We start from the raw sequence: 18969 nt of genomic DNA, 5'->3' as shown, positions 1-18969 counted from the left end.
TTCAGGTCTGGGATGACCCCAGTGCACTGGAACAATAAATTCCTCTTGCTTTTTGCATCGATCCAGGCCCCATGTAGTTCACTCAGAGGGTCCCTGGTAAGCTAAGGCTCTACAGAGTCTTATATTATGTCCCAAAAATCTGATCAAACATAATACAAGCTACTAAAGAAAACAATGTACTACATTATCTCCTGGGATCCGTTCTTCTGTAAATACCTACAGGAGCAGTTGCTTTAATCTCTGGGCAGCACATCCAGAGGGAAGAGTAGATGGCTGGCGTAACAGCTCCACATCATGAGACAGAAGATTCAAGTCTAAAGCTTCTGAAGTAAAATCCCAAACTTTTAAACACATTATGCATTTTCCCTAAGACTTACAATAGAACTAAGCAATCTTCTCTCACTATAATTACTAAAGAATAGAGCGGTTAGGATATTTGTTCTCATTTTCACTCATTATTACAAAATTAACACCTGCTGTTTTCAGAGAGATGTCAAAGCTCTCTACACTTTTTAAGTTCTAACCTGCATGTTGAGCCTTTGATCTTCAACATTAAGGTTTGTACTGATCAAAATTATAAACATGTGGGAGACTAAGACAGGGTTGTGATCACTTCTAAGTTAGCCTGAGCTGTAGTGGGATGCCCAAAGAAAGAAGGAAGCTCAGTATGGAAGTGACAGTCTTTAATCCCAGCGTTCAGGAGGCAGAGGCAAACGGATCTCTATGAGCTCCAGGCTGGCCTGGTCTATACATAGGGCAAGTTAAGTTCTAGGACTGCCAAGGTTACAGAGACTTCATCTAAAAAAAACAAAACAAAACAAAACAAAACCACAAGGGGGCGATATGTGTGTTTGTACACATGCGCGCGGGCACCTTTTGTTTTCAGAATATAGGTTGTCCAAGCTGGCCTCAAACTGTGTGGCCGTGAATGACCTTAGACTCCTGACCTCTACTTTCCAAGTGCTAAGATACAAGTTTGTGTTCACCACACCCAGCAGGACTTGCTTTTTTTTTTTAAAGAACCCATAAAAAATGGAGCAGTCACATCATCAGCCTTCAGGGATGAAGATGTGTTCTTTGAAATCCAAAGTTAGCACATTAGCATGCTAAGTGAAAACAAGGAAGCCTTTGTTTGCTCTAAGAAGCATACTTCCCTAAACTCTCTACTCTAACAGGTCTTTTAGAGCATGTCAATACAGAGCTAAGTCAGAATAAGAGCTAATGAACGCTATTTAGCCATCTCTTGACACCCATAAATTCACAATGTTAGGCCAAAAGCAGGTTACTCTGGACAATCCCAGGGTCCTATCGCCAGAGGATTTCTTTGTCCATTTCTGTAGGTGCCTTTAAAGTCCAGAAGAGGGTGTCAGGTCCCCAGGAGTTGAATTCACAGGTGATTTTGAGCCATGCACTGTGGGTGCTGGGACTTAAACTGGTCCTCTGCAAGAGCAGCCAGTTGAAATTTTGTTTGGTTTTTCAAAGCTAGGCTTTTCTGTGTGTATAGTCCTGGCTATCATGGAGCTCGCTCTGTACACAAGGCGGGCCATAAACTCAGAAATAAATCTACCTGCCTCTGCCTCCCAAGTCCTAGGGTTAAAGGCATGTACTTTCTTATTAAAGCCTGGCTGTTTTGTTTTCTTCCAATTATTTGTATTAATTCTTTGAGATTGTCATATAATGTACTGAGTACACTGACACCTTACCCTAGCTCCTACCCTTTCTGCCCTCACCATCCTCCCAGCCTTCCCATATAACTTTGAGATTACTCTTTTCTTCTTTCCCCATCAAGTCTGGTTTGTGTTGCCCAGCCTATTTCGGGACTGACACCACCCCTGCAGTGGGAGCAAACTATCAGGAGTCACATCACTAAAGGAAACTGAGTCTCCTTTACCCATAGCTATCAAATGCCAATGGCTCCCTAGCCAGTGCCTTCCCTTCTATGTTGGGATTTTACCTGGCTGGAGCTGCAGCAAGCACTCTTAACCAGTCCATCTCCAGCCCAAGATGACAAAATCTTGCTAATATAAGCTAGGGTGGCTTTGAACTTGCAATGTTCTCCCTCAGCTTCCCAGGTGGTAGAGGTGCAAGGCATGTACAACCAACTACACCTGACCACTACTGAAGGACCTTTGTTAGAAATCTAGGCCTCGCCAGGAGGTGGTGGCCCACGCCTTTAATCCCAGCACTTGGGAGGCAGAGACAGGCGGATTTCTGAGTTCGAGGCCAGCCTGGTCTACAGAGTGAGTTCCAGGGCAGTCAGGGCTATACAGAGAAACCCTGTCTCAGAAAAAGCCAAAAAAAAAAAAAAAAATCCAAGTCTCCAACTCCAACCCTGAAAACAGCCAAGGGTAAAATGGAGCCGCATTAAAGCTTATCCAAGGTGATTTAGGCAGCTGTTGTTTTAGGTGGATGCTAGTGATGGCTTCCTACAGATCTTTATGCCATGCAGATTCCTGGATTGCACGAGGCTGCAAGTATCAGTCAAGAAGCAACTATTTTATACCCAATGAAACAGACAAACATCAAATCTTTCACTGTGGGGCTGGCGAGATGGCTCAGCGGGTAAGAGCACTGACTGCTCTTCCAAAGGTCCTGAGTTCGGATCCCAGCAACCACATGGTGGCTCACAACCACCCATAATGAGATCTGACGCCCTCTTCTGGTGTGTCTGAAGACAGCTACAGTGTATTACACAGGAGTGAGAGGGGCCGGAGCAAGCAGGCCGGCAGAGGTCCTGAGTTCAATTCCCAGCAGCCACACACATGGCTCAAGCTACAGTGTACTCATATACATAAAATAAACAAAATTAATCTTAAAAAAAATAAAAAGTATTAAAAAAAAAATCTTTCACTGCTCTAAAGCAGAATCTTTAAATATTTCACAGCACATATTATACCCTACTAACATAAAGGCATTCTTTTTTTTTTTTAAACATTTATTTATTATTATACATAAGTACACTGTAGCTGTCTTCTGACACACCAGAAGAGGGCGTCAGATTTCATTACGGGTGGTTGTAAGCCACCATGCGGTTGCTGGAATTTGAACTCATGACCTTCCGAAGAGCAGTCAGTGCTCTTCCCCACTGAGCCATCTCACCAGCCCACATAAAGGCATTCTAAAGCCCATTTCTAAAATGCTTCTCTTTCAGCAGAACTGTTGTTTTGTTTTTTGTTACAACTACTTTGTCTGTGATTAAGATAAATAAAATTAAATGATGACAAGTGAGCTCACTTACTGTAACAGTCTGGCCGGCCTTCAGAACATATCTTGAGGTATATTTGTAACTGACTGATGTGTCTCCAATTTTTCTGACCATCTCCCAGCCTCCCATTGGTTGATCCTAGTCACAAAACACAATATAACAAGGTTACTTCACATATACAGAGAATTATGAAATAATCAAATCCAGGAACACATACAGGCTCTTTGCAAAAAACGTCATGAACATTGTGCCTACCAGGAAGGGTCTGAATTTTAAAGGGGACAAAACCGAGAGATGAAAACTACAAATAAGGATCATGTTCACTGCTCAATTAGATGGGTCCTTAAGATTTACAACATAAGCCAGCCCTCGCAACCACAAAGGAAACCCCTAATGATCTGACAGCTTTCTGTTTTTAAATCAGACACTTATGGCTAACAAAGACAAGAAGTTTTTTGTCTCCTGCATCTGTGCCAGCTTTCTGCCCAGAATAAGCTGTTCCTGAGGGACTAAAACCGAGCCAAAGAGGCAATCAATGCGCCAGACCTAGCTGACCACTATCAGCCCCAGCCCCGCCTGCCCAGTGAGGAGGCATGTAGACAGCAGGGCAGGAGGGCTTCACATTAGGCTGAAGCTGCACACTCCTGGTGGCTGTGCCTCTGGAATCTGGAAACTTCGGGACAAGGCAATAGCTCCTCTGTTTCCAAGCTGTGGCCAACCTGCCCTAGAGCCCAGACCCTCCGGGAACTGCCTGTGCTAGCTGACTTATTAAAACGCATACACACACAGTAGTCCAATAGCCTGGTAAGAAAGGCAATTGTGGATTTAGCCTAATACTTATGTTAATCTGTCCCCAAAATTGCACGAGAATCCACATGTCCACACGTAAGACAACCAGAGTCCCTGACTCCAGTTGGTTTTGATTGGTAAATGAAGTTGCCGGCAGCCAATGGCTGGGCAGGTAGACAGAGGCAGGACTTTTAGGATTCCTGAGCAAGAGACCTAGAGAGGAGGAAGGAGTTAGCCATCATGCCTTGGAAAGGAGTAGCTGCCACCCCTGAGAAGTGTAGAACAGAAAAACAGCCAGCATGTAAGGGCTGGGAAGAGCAGCCTGGGGCAGGGGGACGAGGGAGCAGACTGAGTCCAGGGTAACAAAGATGGAATGCAGATTTTAGTAAGTAATAACTCAGGAATATTGGTGGGGAGTGTGTTAGCTACATGGAGGTTTTGGAGTGACCCAGATGTTAAGCTCTTAAGACATATTAAAATATAGAAGGGTGTGTGTGTGTGTGTGTGTGTGTGTGTGTGTGTGTCTTTAATTTAGGAACCCGGAACACTGGGGTGGGTAGCAGGCTCTTTTTGCGTAGAGATAAATTGGCAACTGCAACAGGGAGTGATCTCAATTATCAGGCCCCGAACATTTTTATTTTTACACTTGAAGTGACATTCTCCCCACTGCATCCCCATTCTCTGCTTTCGCCAGCACCACCCTACATCCTCAGAGTTCCAGCAGAACCACAGAGCTCTTTAAAGTCCAAGTTCTAAACCTCAGAAATCCCTGAGGTGGATAATGCCTGCTCACATAAACTTTCAAGATGGAGATTCATGTTGTCAATATTCGATATAAATCTAAATCAAATCAGATGAGCATCTGTTCATTCATAAACTCTGAAAGTTCAACATACCTGAGTCTGTATCCATATTTTTCCAGAAAGCTTCTGTTGATAGCTGCACTTTCACCTTCACCAGCTAAGTAAAACTTATTAATTCACCTTTGACTAGGCATCATGGGGGCTGGAAAGATTGTTGGGGTCCCTCGGCTGCAAAACATCAGAGCCTGCCACGGGAGACTCAACTCACGCCTGCTGTGCCTGAACCAAAGACTCACTACTATGAGTTCCGCCTTTAAGGACTCCAGAGCAGGCATGTATACAGCCTGAGGACATCTGTTGTTGACCACCTCCCCCACTGTGGACTGCACCTCCAGCCACTCCCCGGAGCTGAGACCTGCAAGACGCCCTGAGTCTCCGCCTTCAGCCCTGCAGCCGGTTTCCCTTTGACCTCCTCCTAGACTTTGCTCGGACTCTTCCTGACTCCTCCCTAATTCCTTATGTTATTCAAATGTCGCTGTAACCAGAGATTCAGTATGTTCTCTTGTATATAATTGCTGAACCCCCAAAGTAAAGGAGAGCCTTGATTGGAAACCCTCAACTTGGCTCCGTGTCCTTTTGTTCTCGAGCTCTGTGTTTCAGGTCTCCTTTCTCCCTTTGGTTGAGGCAGAACCCGGTTCATGAAACTGCGGGACAGTTTCAAGAGATGGCTCAGAGGTTCAGAGAACTGACTGCTCTTCCAGGATCTTAGTTCAATTCCCATCAACCACAAGGTGGCTCACAACCATCTAAAATGGGATCTGATGCCCTCTTCTGGTGTGTCTAAAGACAGCAATGATGTACTCACATACATAAAGTAAATAAGTCTTTTTTAAAAAAAGAGAAAGAAGGCCATCAAGAAATGGCCTGGCCAAGTCTGTGATGAAGGGATCCAGCTTTATAAAGCAAGATTAACAAAGGAAATCTCAGGCTGGTAGGATGGCTCCATAGGTAACAGTGCCTCCACCAGCACTGAGAACAGCTCAATCCCTGAACCCAACACGGTAGGAATAAAGATGATTCCTCTGGCTGCCACACTCCACTGTGGCACATGGACACCACCCCTACCACCACTATAAACAAACATGAGAAAAGAACAACAAAGGAAATCTTCAAGCCACTTCAGTGACTTACTGAAGCACACAGAAGATGGGTAGCTATTACTAGCTACCAACCAGGCCATCTGCACAGCCAGGCCTGAGGAGAGGGGTCGACTCATGTACCTGTTCAGAAGTATTCTTCAAGCGAATAAACTTCCCATCAACATCTATCTCTTCAATGCACACATTCCCCGTGGCTGAGGCAGAGTGGGAAATGCTAACACTACTGCTCGCCTCCGACTCTTCCACATCAACTCTCTTCCGCTTTCCTCTGGTGGTGCGCACGCTGCGACTGGACGATGCTCTGGACACAGTCACCCGGGAAGAAGGACTTGGAGAGAGCTTTAACCTACGTAGGAAAGGAGACAGTGTGGATGGAGTACACACACATCCAAATCACTGAGGCTTGGTCCACACAGGCAGTTGTGAAGCAAGGAATCCCTCACCATGTCACATACTGCCAATGACAGTCTTAACCAAAGCAGCATCTAGTCAAGCAGGGATGCTCACATTGTGTTACTAAACACACGAATAGGCCAGCCTGTCGTTTAAAGTAATGGCAAATCAAGATCTAGTTCTACTTATCGCCTGATGTTAAAACTAAGGACAGGAAAATTTCAAAGTTGCTTTCCTCCTTTTCAAAAGGAATGTTCTGTTTCCCTTAAAAGTGAGCATTTAATATGTAACTTCCTTCCATTTTATACATTTAGAAATGTGCACTGATTGAATAGATAGTTCTCCATGCTAGAGAATGCACTGGGTTTCTCAGGACACTTTCGAATGCTTGAGCTCCTTGTACAGAATCGACAAGTTCCAGCTAGGCTGTTCTTTACTGTGAACCATTTATAAATGTCTTACTCTGATGCAAGTATCTCTGAGACACAAAGGAAAGGTTTAACTTAGAGCAGTCCTAAAATACTGAATATATAAAAAAAGAGAGATAGGGGAGGGGGTAACATGAAAATAAAAACCAGCCTGTCCGGCCAGCATGGAGACACCGCAGACCCTTACCGTTCTTCTTCGCCTTCCAAGAGTTTCCTGTAGGCACTGATCTCCATGTCTAGGGCCAGCTTCACGTCAAGCAGCTGTTCATAATCATTCAGCTGCTGCTGCATCTGGTCCCTGATTTCTGCCATCTCCCTCTCTTTGTCAGTCAGCATGCGGCGTGAGTTGTCTCTCTCTTTAGCAAGCATGTCCTCCAATTCTTGAATCCTTTCCAAACAAGCTCTAGACTTTAGAGTCAAAGGAACACATTTACTTTCTAGGACCATTTCACCATAAGCACAAGGCAGCTATTCTAACCCACCTTCTGAACTAGAAAGCAAATACAGCTCTACAGGAGCTCTAACTCTTAACCCAAAAGATCATGATGGTGAGCAATTAATTAAATTCCCAAATCCTTAAAGTATTAAACACATCTCTTCAAACTTTTGGGTAGGCTGGATGCAATGGTTCATGCCTTTAATCCCAGCAGGGAGGCAGATCTCTCTGTAAGTTAGAAGTCAGACTGGTCTACAAAGTTGAATTCCAGGACAGCCAGAGCTGGTACACACAGAAACCCTTCCCCCGACCCCAGTAAAAGTTTTGGGTAACAAAAGCCTATAAAGAAACATTCCTCACATTAAAGCTTAAAAATGTACACTTAAGTTTTCAGTATTAGCCAAATAAATGTTTGCTCTACAGCTCTGGAAACCTCAAGTCTGATTTTCCTACAATGTTCTTACTTCAACAGTGGCAATTAACTACAGAACGCCAGCATATGCCTTCGCAAGAGGAGCAGAAAAGTCTGTGTAAAAAACACTCTGAAAAGCTGCTAGGGCACTTTCTAAAAAACAGGAGAAAAGGGTTTCTGGCTGCCACATTGAATGCACCAGTCTCATTCGGATGGCCCCATCATCTCCTGTTTGGTTAACACACAAAGCACATGCGCTACACAGAGATGTATAAAATATTACCAGAAATATAGAAATTGCATTTGGAATACAGAATGAAAAAAAAAAAAAAATCCTGCATCACCAAGTTCATCTTCGAAACCCTGTAGTTCACTGGCTTAAGGCATTCACGCTTCATCTCAGAGGCCTCAGAAAATGACAAGGGTAACCAGATCGAAAAGAATAATGGAAGCCAGGGCCTGCAGGATCCCACACACCTACACCAGTGGCAGAGGAAGGGACTTGCTATGGAAAAACGTAATCTGGAAGGAAGACACTACAATAAATGCTGCACAACTGAGCTCCACTTAACAAGGGCAGGCTCAACTTTAAACACAGCATGGGGCTCTGCAAGGAACTTGATGATAAAAACCACACTGCCTAGACTGAAAGCTTACAAATACACCAGAAAAAAAAACAAAAACAAAAGAAAAACTCTGTAATATCAGATTTAAGAGAAGTGCATGAATTCCTGCGTAAAGGAGAGAAAACCCCTCTATAGAGCTGTTCTACTTGATAAATACAGATGCTATAAATATATATATCACTAGATAGAAAACCAATTCGATTGTAGTTATGTTGCACATTCATGTGTGCAACCTTGGCCTGAGAATGAGTGTGTGCACATAATCTATTGTAGGAGAAGGCCCAGAAGTCAAGACAGGAGTGCACATTTAGTATCCATTTACATTCACATTCCATTCTCCAGTAAAAAGGTGGTTGGTTCCAAGTTCGGTTTCCAGCATGCACACTGGGTGTCTCACAACCACTTGAAACTCAAGTCTGAGAGAATCTAATGCCCTTGTCTAGCTCCCAAAGGCATCTGTATTTACATGCATACAGCACATACAGATACATATAAACATAGATACACACACACACACACTCACACACAATTTAAAAGTAATAAAATACTGAAAAATAAAGCACACAGCATTGAAACATATCACTCCCCCTATAGAACTATGTGAGCCAATGCAATAATGTAGCACTGGATTTAAAAAATGTCCACAATCTACTGATGTAAAAGAGGGTGAGGAGAAAACCCTTTATAACAGAGTTCCACTCAATGAGTACAGACTCATCTCTCTAGGACATGGAGCTTATTCTTCTTGTCTGGATGGGCCAGGCAGCAGGAAATGAAAAGCCATAACTGAATTAATAGTTAAATAAACCTGGCCAATGCTACTACAATCAAACATCCCCAGTTATTCACACGTGGCCCTTGATATGATGTGACAGAATAGGCACTTGAAACCCACCAGTTGTCTAGTCACGTGAAAAGCAGAGAGACAGGCTGAAGAGAATCTAATGGGACACCAGGCCCACCCTGGTGCATCCCAAATGGACTGCAGTCTGTTAACAGCAGTATGCTACTGCCAATTTCTGAGTTTGACCAATGTGTCCCATGGTAATACAAGAAGATGCTACCAATAGGTAAACCAGGTAAGGAAGAGGAGAACTGTCTTGTTCCTATTTTACTATCAATCTAAAAATCAGACCAGTACAGGGCCAGTGAAATAGCTCACCAGTAAAAGCCACTTGCCACCAAGACTGACAACCTGTGTTCCATCCATGGGACCCACATGGTGAAGGAGGCAAAGTAGTCCTCTGACCTTACGTCAGCCAGCCGCTGCAGACAGGATAAAATAGGAACAACTCTACTACACCCTCAGATAACCTACCCTGCACACAGGACTGTGCTGTGAGTACCCACTCCCCAGACATGCTCTGCTTATTTTTATTTCCTCTCTAAAACACCTTGTCTTCACTTTATTTTCCACGTGGGGAGTAGAGGACAGAATAAGACACGAAACAAGCAGTAATGATAGAGTTGGGCTGAAGAGATGCCTCAGTGAGTAGACAGACTGCTCCAAACCTGGCAACTGAAGCACAGTCTGCAGAATCCACACAGGAGACAGTCACCCGCCACACGGCATCCATCCTCTTACCCCTACATGTGCCTCTGTACACATGCCCACATATATGCACATTCAAGTGCAAAGGAAAATCAACAATCCATAAACTATAAGACTTAGCCGTAAGCCCTGAAACAATATATGGAAATCTCTATTGTATACAGCTTTTGATAATACAGAATTAAGAGTAAAGATAAACTTAGGTATAAAAACCTTTTTAAGGTATTATAAGTTATTTCATTATTTTAGATGAAAATGTTTAAGTTGTACATTAAGTATCTAGTTGCACCTATGTAGAAATGTAAAGATGATGACATTAGACCCATGTGCTTTCCAGACCTGCCATTCACTCCTGGATAGCCACAGCTAGCCTAAACCAGCACCCACTACGCAGAGATGGAACTATGCTACCGCCAAGACCCTGGCTCAGCACTAAAACTATGTCTGACATCATTATTATCTTTTTTTTTGTTTGTTTGTTTTTTTTATTCGAGACAGGGTTTCTCTGTATAGCCCTGGCTGTCCTGGAACTCACTCTGTAGACCAGGCTGGCCTTGAACTCAGAAATCCGCCTGCCTCTGCCTCCCAAGTGCTGGGATTAAAGGAGTACGCCACCACCACCTGGCGACCTTTTTATTTCTTAAGACTTTTATTTACTTGTATGGATCTGAGAGTTTTGCCCACACACATGTATGTGTACTAAGTAACATGAGCATCTGATGCCCACAAGGTTAGAAGAAGAGTGTCAGATTCCCCTGGAACTGGGGGGTGGCTTTTGAATCCTCCTGTGGGTACTGGGAACTGAACCCAGATCCTTAAGAGAGAACTTAGTGTTCTTAACACCCACTGAGCCATCACACCAGCCCCAGGCTTTATATATAATTCGGAATCCAGTGATATTGATTATGACTCAGATGCAGTAACAGTCTGGGTGCTAGAAACAGATCCTCTGCTGCCAGCGTGCTGCTGCGGACTCTTGCAAGGAAGGCAGACTTGGACCAAATAATTACCAAGTGCAGTTAAGAAATTCCTAGAGCTCAAGCATCATCTCTATACTTCCCTTCTAAAAATATTTCTAGAAAGGCTGCTTCAATCTTTCTGTAAGGCCGTCGAGAGCATAGGTCACACAGGCAGAAGGAAACTCTTAGGGCCCCGAATCAACATGATGAAACTCCAGTGACCCAACAACCCTCAGACACACAACAGGGAAAAATTGAGCACATCTTTTTTTTTCTTCTTTTCTTCTCCAAGACTGAAAACACCCAAAGACTTTTGTCGGGCTAGACACAGGGACACACACCTGTAATCCCAGGACTTTAGAGTGTGTGTGAGGCAGGAGGGTTGGCAAAGTCTTGCCCAGGTTCCCAGTAAGTTTGAGGACTACACTAAATGGGGTGAAGCAAGTACGTATGTTGAGTGTGTTCATCTACTCTTCAACGTAAAGCCTATCAGTAACGGAGCAGAGGAAGATTCCCTTTGCCCTAGTAAACTAAAGACCAGTCTAGCTGAAGCAGGCGCTTGTCTATTTACTAAGGCAGTAGGCTCCTAGAAATCCCAACGACAACAGTTTAAAACCCACTACCCTGAAAGCAGTTGTAGGGAATGGAGAAGAATACCACAAAAAACAAAAGAATGAACCTGAGCTCAAAGGACCCCAACCTGGCTTCCAAGTCCCAGAACCCACTGTTACTACAGTCTCGGCCTCCTCGGCTGTAAATCAAAGGTCAGCCTCAAGAGAAGAAACACACACACAAACAAGACAGGGAAAAGGGAACGCTGTCTTACAGGGAGAGTGGCTGGCATCAATTTATCACAGGAGCAGGAAGGCCCATGTGTAGGGGCGTACAGTTAATGTTCCCCATTTCACAGGTTGAAAATCCACTCCAACATGGCAGTGCTAAGAGAGTGCTGAGCCCTCAGAACTAGTTAGTACTTTCATAAAACAGGCCCTGGGTAGTTGACTGTATTTGCCCTCCTACCACAAGACACAGAGAGCACCATCTAAGGGTGTCTCTTTAGAAGGGAGCTCACCATTCCATCTCTTCTGAACTGTAGGCTGCAGAGCTAGCTCAGTCAGTGAAGTGCTTGCTGAGCAATCATGGGGGCCAGAGTTGGAGGTGGGGATGCAAGGAGGGAGAGAGAGATCATCTCAGGCTTGGGGAAAGTAGTTTGTAACATTTTGTTATAGCAGCCCAAGAGGACTAAGTCAGATGGTGTGACAGAGAACAAATTGCTCAAAGAGTTTTCACTGAGAGTTAGATATGAAGGGAATATTGGGAAGGAAGAGAACCCTTTGTTGCCCTGAAGCCGCTGGGTAAATAAGTTATGAAACTCACCTAGGTCTGTGGCTTAATCAAGTGGGTGGTCCACTGTCACATGAACTTCAAAATACTAGCAGAGAAAACTAATTCGAAAATAATTTAAAGTTTTGACACAAGTAATAAACACCTGAGGCAACAATGTAAAATCTCTGATTTATCACACCATTTTATGTGACTCATTTTCTGCTTTAATTTCTAAACCCTACAAGTAGTGATTTTATACCTAAAGATTTTGCTAAAACTAACAAAAAAGAAACAGGAAGACAAACCTGCTTAATAAAATGGCATAATAAAGTTTGAGCAGGACTATCCAGGCAGTGGTGGCACATGCCTTTAATCCCAGCACTTGGGAGGCAGAGCAGGCAGATTTCTGAGTTCAAGGCCAGCCTGGTCAACAAAGTGAGTTCCAGGACAGCCAGGGCTATACAAACTCTGCCTTGAAAAAAAATAAAAAATTAAGCAGTACTTTCTCCCCTCAGGAAAATAAAGGCTGAAGTTACTTCCCAGACAACTAAGGACAGAGGCAATGCTAAATGCATGCATGGTTCCACGCATACATTACTTTATCCAGAATAAAAGTGACTTGAGGCCACATCCAGGCCCACTTCACTTCACTGGAGCAAGCCAGCACAGCAGGCAGCCAGTTAGCACAAGAAGCGATGCAATTACTTGTCACTGAGGTATACCAGGAAGTCGATGAGACCAATGACATATAGAAATTCATAACAATTAAGTATTTCAATTACAAGAATTTAGGAAGAAGGCATTCACCAGTCACAATCTGAGTACATTTTTGGTTTCTATGTGTGACCAAGTGAATGGGAGCTGTACTGCAGAGATGAGACAGCACTGCATCCTGTGACAGTGAGTACTAAGTGAGCCCTGCATCCTGTGGTCTGCACATAACCAACTAGTCAGGGCTGATGGGATCTCCCTCAGCCCTAACTTACATTACTTACTATTATGAAACAGGAAAAGCATAGTTGGTTTGCTGACATACAAAGGGTGTTTTGGGGAGAAGGGGAGATTCTGAGGCAGCATCTCTCTATGTAGCCCTTGGCCGACCTTGACTTTGCAGCAATCCTATCTGTCTCTCAGATGCTGAGATTACTGGTGTACACCACCACAAAGTCTCACAATATTTATGTGATGAAAAAGAAAAATCCAGAAGAGCACTATATAAAAGAAACCCCAGAGAAGGAGATAAGTCTCATCTAGGACAAGGGAAAAGTTGCACCAGGTAGACAGCGATGGCACAGGTGGCCAGTCTTCCAGTCACGCCCAGGCCTGCTCAAAGGAAGATGCCCACTTACTTCTTTCTGCAGGTTAGAAAGCTGTGAGGAAAGGCTCTCAATCCTCATCCGGCTCTCCATCAGTTCTTCCCTGGCACTGTTGACGGTGGAAGTGTTCATCTCTGAGGACAGTCTGGCATTCTCAAGCTGTAAGGACAGGAAGCCACGGTCAGCCTTACCTAGTAAATTGGAACTAAGAAATGAGGAAGCATGATTCACCAAGCCTTCCAAACCCAAGCCCTTCTGGTAACTGGCTGATGAAACAGGAAAGCATGCTTGCTTACGTACATCACTATAGACCTGTCTCTTCAGCCTCACTTCTAAAGCTATGAATCTAAACAATTTCTAATATCTAGAGATCATTAACTCGGTTTATTTCTTCAGTATTTCATCCACTAAGCATTTACTGTCTAGGGTCACTAACAAAAATGCTGTACAATAGAAACTTGACTGTAGTGATGTCTGCATTCTATATTCCAAACCATCTGTAACCAGAGATTCTTCCTTTAAAAAGCAAAAGCAGGTCTCATCAAACAATACCCACATCTCCAAATGGTGTGTATGTGTGTCTGTGTAACTGAGGAATAAAAGGCAGATATAGAAAGAGAGAGCAAGAGAGGCAGAATCACAGACAAAAGAGAGTTCTTTTACACTTCTTCCCAGACATAGTTTAATGGCAGCACTCAGCAAGTTCTGGGCAGCTGCAGGAACTCTGAAGGCTTCTTGTATGCGATACCCATAACCACCTCACTAAATGCCAACACCCCACATGAATAAGTCCGAGCAATGGAAACTAATTTAAATAACTTCATCAACTTTCTAACAGTACCTCCAACTAATATTCAGCCATGTAACATTTAACATGTGAGAAAAAATCATTCACAAATGAAACCTAAACGTATCATGTGATCTGTTCATGTATGTGGGATGATGCCACACACCTGAAGAGAACACTGTCAGACTTTCCAGTTGGCCCTCTATAAGACAAAGCACAAACTACCCACAGGGAGTAACAATGTTCAGACACAGCAATGGAGAAGCCACAGAGGGAAGCCGTATGTGGAAAGGCACAGATGTACTGGGAAAGGAAAGCAGTTGAGGTACTCTGCTAGGACATGGGGGACCACTGACACAGGCAGAAACCTTATGTCTAATGAATAACCTTGTTTTCATCTCCATCCTAGGAGCAGTCAGTCTATATGAAGCTACATTAAGAATATATTCATTTTATTTTATTCCTAAAGAAGAAAATCATTTTTTAATCTTATTAAAGTTTTAATTTTTTTCATCTGCTATTTTATGTGTATGGGTATTTGTGCACCACACTGAATGCAGGGGGAAGGCACTAGATCCCCCATGACTACATGACTATAATTATAGATGGGTGTGAGATGCCACCTGGGTGCCGGGAATTAAAATTCATAACTCCTAGCTAGAAGAGCAACCAGTGCGCTTTACTGCGCCATCATCTCTCTAGCCTCTTGTTCCGGTTCTTAAAAATGACTGCTGGGGCTGGAGACAGCTCAGCAGTTAAAAGTACTGGCTACTCTCCCAGGGGGAGCCAGGTTCAGTTTCCAGCAATCACAGCCCCCGACAACCATCTATAACTATAGTTTCATGGAATCCAATGCCCTCTTCTGGTATGCAAATGTACATGCAGACAAAACATCTATATACATAAAATAAATAAATCTTAGAAGAAAGATCTAGAAAACAAGCACACCCTCAAATGTGAGTGTCACTGAGGTCCTGACTGTGCACAAACCCGTGGCAAGCTCACCTTGGCGTGGTAGGTCTGCTCCAGCTCTTCCTTGTACAGCCTCACCTGCGCATCATGCTGTTCCCTCATCTCATGCAGGGCTTGAGCCAGCTTGTACTCATACTCAATCTGACGCCCAGAATCCACTTCCACCAAGCGAGTCTCATGCTTCCTCCTTGTCTCATTGATCTCCTGCCGGGAGGAAAATAACATAAAACCAAGCTGCTCACAAGGGCCACACTAGCAGCAGCCTGAGTAACTCCAGGCCACCGCACACTTCAGACACTAACCTCTGTGCCTGTCCTGACTCAGAACAGATCCACGATTGCACTGCTGTCTCTCAGTGTTCAAGCAGATGATCTGCAGTGTGACTAATGACACAATGGCAGTGTCCCAAGTCCTAGGAACTCCCCAGCTCTTCTCAGGGGTACAGCTATTTCATTTCTCTGATGGCAAGAAATGGCCTAATGATTTTTTTACACCAAACAGTTTGTGTTTCTAAATTGCTTTACTGGCAATCCTTACAGACACCTCTAAAAAGGACATTTTCTTAGACACAGTAAAGTTTACGTGACTCCTCTTAGAATCTGATGTTACACTATCAGTAACAATGTATGCAGGCAGGCTCTTGTCCATAGCAGTGTCTCTTGACTAATGAACACAAGTAACGGTTGTAATCTTCACTGTTTTAAGAAATGTCCTGCCAGGGAGTGGTGATACACGCCTTTAATCCCAGCACTTGGGAAGCAGGTGGATCTCTGAGTTCGAGGCTAGCCTGGGAAACTAGAGTGGGTTTAAAGCATAGCCAGGCCTATTACAGAGAGAAACCCTTTCTCAAAAAAACCGCGTGTGCACATGTGCACATACACACACACACACCAAATAACCTGGGGCAGACAATTTGTGGCTAGGTACTTAAGCCCACTAATAAACGTCGTCCATCATAGCGCTCACTATGAACATATTTTCTTGAGAGTGAATAATTACACACTTGTGGAAGCCACAAGGAGGCACTATAGCTCAAAGTATTTGTGTATCTGTACAGTGCTGAGGATTGAACCCGAGATCCCACGGGTTAGGTGCATATTACATCTTGTTCTCACCTAGCAATGCCTAGTACTAGCAGTGTATTTTTCCTGCATATTTCTTCATTGTTGTCTTAAGCATTAAAAGGGAAAGCATATCTTGTACAGTTTTCTATAAAGCATCTCCTCTCCCTAAATCCTACCATCTCTGTATTTAGCTACCTTTCCTTATGGCAAAATAATACTTGTTTGTTTTCTGTCTTTTGTGTGTGGGGCTTAGTCACAGAGGTCAGAGGACAATCTGCAAGGGTAGATTTGATTTCCCTTCCACAATGTGAGTTTAGGGATTGTTGGGCTCAACAGTTAATGCTTTTCCCTGATAATGCATCTCAGCAGCTCATGGGTTTTTTTGAGATAATATCTAAAGTAGCCCAGGCTATTCTCAAACTAACTACATAGCAAGTATGACCCTAAATTCCCTATGCTAGGATTCCAGATATGAGCTACCATGCCTAGTCTGTTTCCTTTAAAAGGAAACATTAGCCCTGCAGTGGTGGTGCACACCTTTAATCTCAGCACTCGAGAAGCAGGGGCAGGCAAATCTCTGAGTTTGAGACCACCCTAGTCAACAGAGGGAGTTCCAGGATGGCCAGGACCACACAGACAAATCCTGCCTTGGGGGAAAGTAAAGAGGAAAAAAGAAAACCAAACCAAACAAAATCTTTATGCAGTTACCTCTTCGTACATATTTTTACGAAACTCCAAGTCCTCAGTAAGGCTCTGACAGCGATTCTCCAAGTCCACTTTAAGTAAAGTTTCATCTGCTAGCTGCTTTTTGGCGGCAGATAAGGATGCTTCCAGCTATAAGGAAAATGATAAGGGTTATATGGCAATTCTCTAGTAGTAATTTAAGACATCAGATCCCTTTGCATTTATTAAGAAGATTATATTTTAATTGGGGGTCATTTGCTGGCTCTGCCTCCGGGTATCCACGGATCACCTATCAATGTAGTCAATGAAGAACTCAATCTTCCACATCTCAAAATCCAAACTAAGGATTTTTAGCTAAGCCTTCCATGTTCCCTGTGTGGATGACCTCTCTTCCCACTCTGTGTATGGTGCAAGAATGAAACAGGCTTTGAAAACAGAGGGAGTAGCATTTGCCCAGGAAAGCAAAGAGAAGCCCAGACCAGATGTTAAGGAGGAGCAGCTGTCTGGGAAAGCCATTGAAGAACACAAATAGGGCTTCAAAATTATCTAGTTAATTAGTTAGTTTAAAAAAAAAAAAACAATCCACAGTCTATGACTTACAACTATCAACTAAGCAGCCAAACACAGATGAGAGCGGACTCTTACCTGGGCAATCTGATCTTTCAGATCCTCCAAGTCTCCCTCTAAACTCTTCTTGTCCCCGAGGGCAGTAGCCAGTGCTGCATCCTTAGAGTTTAGTGCCGCCTCATACTCTCGAAGCTTGATCTGAGCGCCATTGAGATCAGATTCCTTCTTGGCATAACTGTAATATCAGAAGAACACAATCACAATCTTGAAGGTCACTTAGGGTCCTACCTGCTTAAGGGAGAAACCACAGTAACTTCAACAGCGGCCGCCCGAGGATAACCCAGGAGTGTCAGATCGAGTAGGATTGAGTTGGGGTAGACGACATTTGCCCACATCACGTGTTAACTAATGACTCTCTGGGGGCTAGAGACGGCTCAGGGTAAAAACCACTGGCTGCTCTTACCAAGGACCCTTGTTCAGGTCCTACCACCCACATGGTGGTCATCTGTTAACTTCAGTTCCATGAGAGCAGACACTTTCTCCCAGCCCCCACAAGCCTGAGCTACAAAGGCAGGATGCACAGACATAGATGTCAGCAAAAACACTAATTCCCATAAGATCTCTGATATTAGTAACAGCTAACATAAGAGGTAATCTGAAATTTCCCTAGTTAGAGGGAGCTCTGTTAGAAAAGTAATAATCATTATTACATAAAGTTAATCCATTTAAAGGAGTGGGGGGGTCACACTATATAGTCCTAACTAATCTGGAACTTCCTATGTGAATCTGGCTGATCTATTGAACATAGGATCTCTGATCCAGAATGCCTCCAAGTACTAGGGAGAATAAAAGGTATGCGTGCCACCAAACTCAGGGAATAATTATGTGGACAATTACATTTTAAAAGACATAATGACTGCAATTTAAATAAATTTTAACATTAACTACACAAGAAAGCCTTCACAATATCAAGATTCTGAATACTTGCTCTTAATTAAACTGGAGTATTGCAAATGTTAGGGAAATTGACTCAATGGTAACTTAAGACCCCTTACTCTGTAGTATGGCAGTCATAGTCTCAACAGAATCTTTTGTCCTGAGTCCTGAATTTTTAGGGCCACAAGATGGCAGGCTTTAGCTAAAAACTAGTCCAGAAGGGACAAAGCCACTGTTAATTTGACTTAAAGCAAAAAACTTAAGTTTGGACTGGAGAAATGGTTCAGTTCACTTTCTGTTCAATCATGAGTTCTAGAATCAGAATCCTAGGCACACATGGCTCCAGCTCCAAGACATCTGACGCCCTCTTCTGGACCCATTCTCAGACAGATACACACAAACTCACACGTACACATGTACATACATTCTCAGACACTCAGACACACAAGACAGACAGGCAAGCAGGCTGACACACCTTTAAAAAAAAGAATTCAACCCTGGTCAATTACAGCCAAGCCAACTCTTCTTTTTTTTTTTTGGTTTTTTTTTTTTTT

General features: G+C 43.5%; 1 protein-coding gene across 2 annotated transcripts in view; it reads right to left on the bottom strand.

Annotated features, from left to right (window-relative positions):
* The window catches only part of Lmnb1 (lamin B1), a 45924-nt gene that overhangs the window by 6109 nt on the left and 20846 nt on the right, over positions 1-18969 (bottom strand). Inside the window, exons 1-8 of one of the 2 annotated variants that reach the window (XM_031365721.1) lie at positions 18535-18667; positions 17558-17714; positions 16937-17062; positions 15198-15368; positions 13439-13564; positions 6966-7186; positions 6078-6303; positions 3239-3343 (exon numbers count right to left, since the gene is read on the bottom strand). In XM_031365721.1, the coding sequence (XP_031221581.1) occupies positions 3239-3343; positions 6078-6303; positions 6966-7186; positions 13439-13564; positions 15198-15368; positions 16937-16948 (861 nt within the window). In that variant the 5' untranslated portion in view covers positions 16949-17062; positions 17558-17714; positions 18535-18667. Of the gene's footprint in view, positions 1-3238; positions 3344-6077; positions 6304-6965; positions 7187-13438; positions 13565-15197; positions 15369-16936; positions 17063-17557; positions 17715-18534; positions 18668-18969 lie in introns of those variants that run through there. The other variant, XM_031365720.1, reaches the window with a different exon arrangement.

This window comes from Mastomys coucha, unplaced genomic scaffold, assembly GCF_008632895.1.
Source record: "Mastomys coucha isolate ucsf_1 unplaced genomic scaffold, UCSF_Mcou_1 pScaffold13, whole genome shotgun sequence".
Classification (NCBI taxonomy): Eukaryota; Metazoa; Chordata; class Mammalia; order Rodentia; family Muridae; genus Mastomys; species Mastomys coucha.
This window is presented reverse-complemented; position numbering and strand designations above follow the sequence as displayed.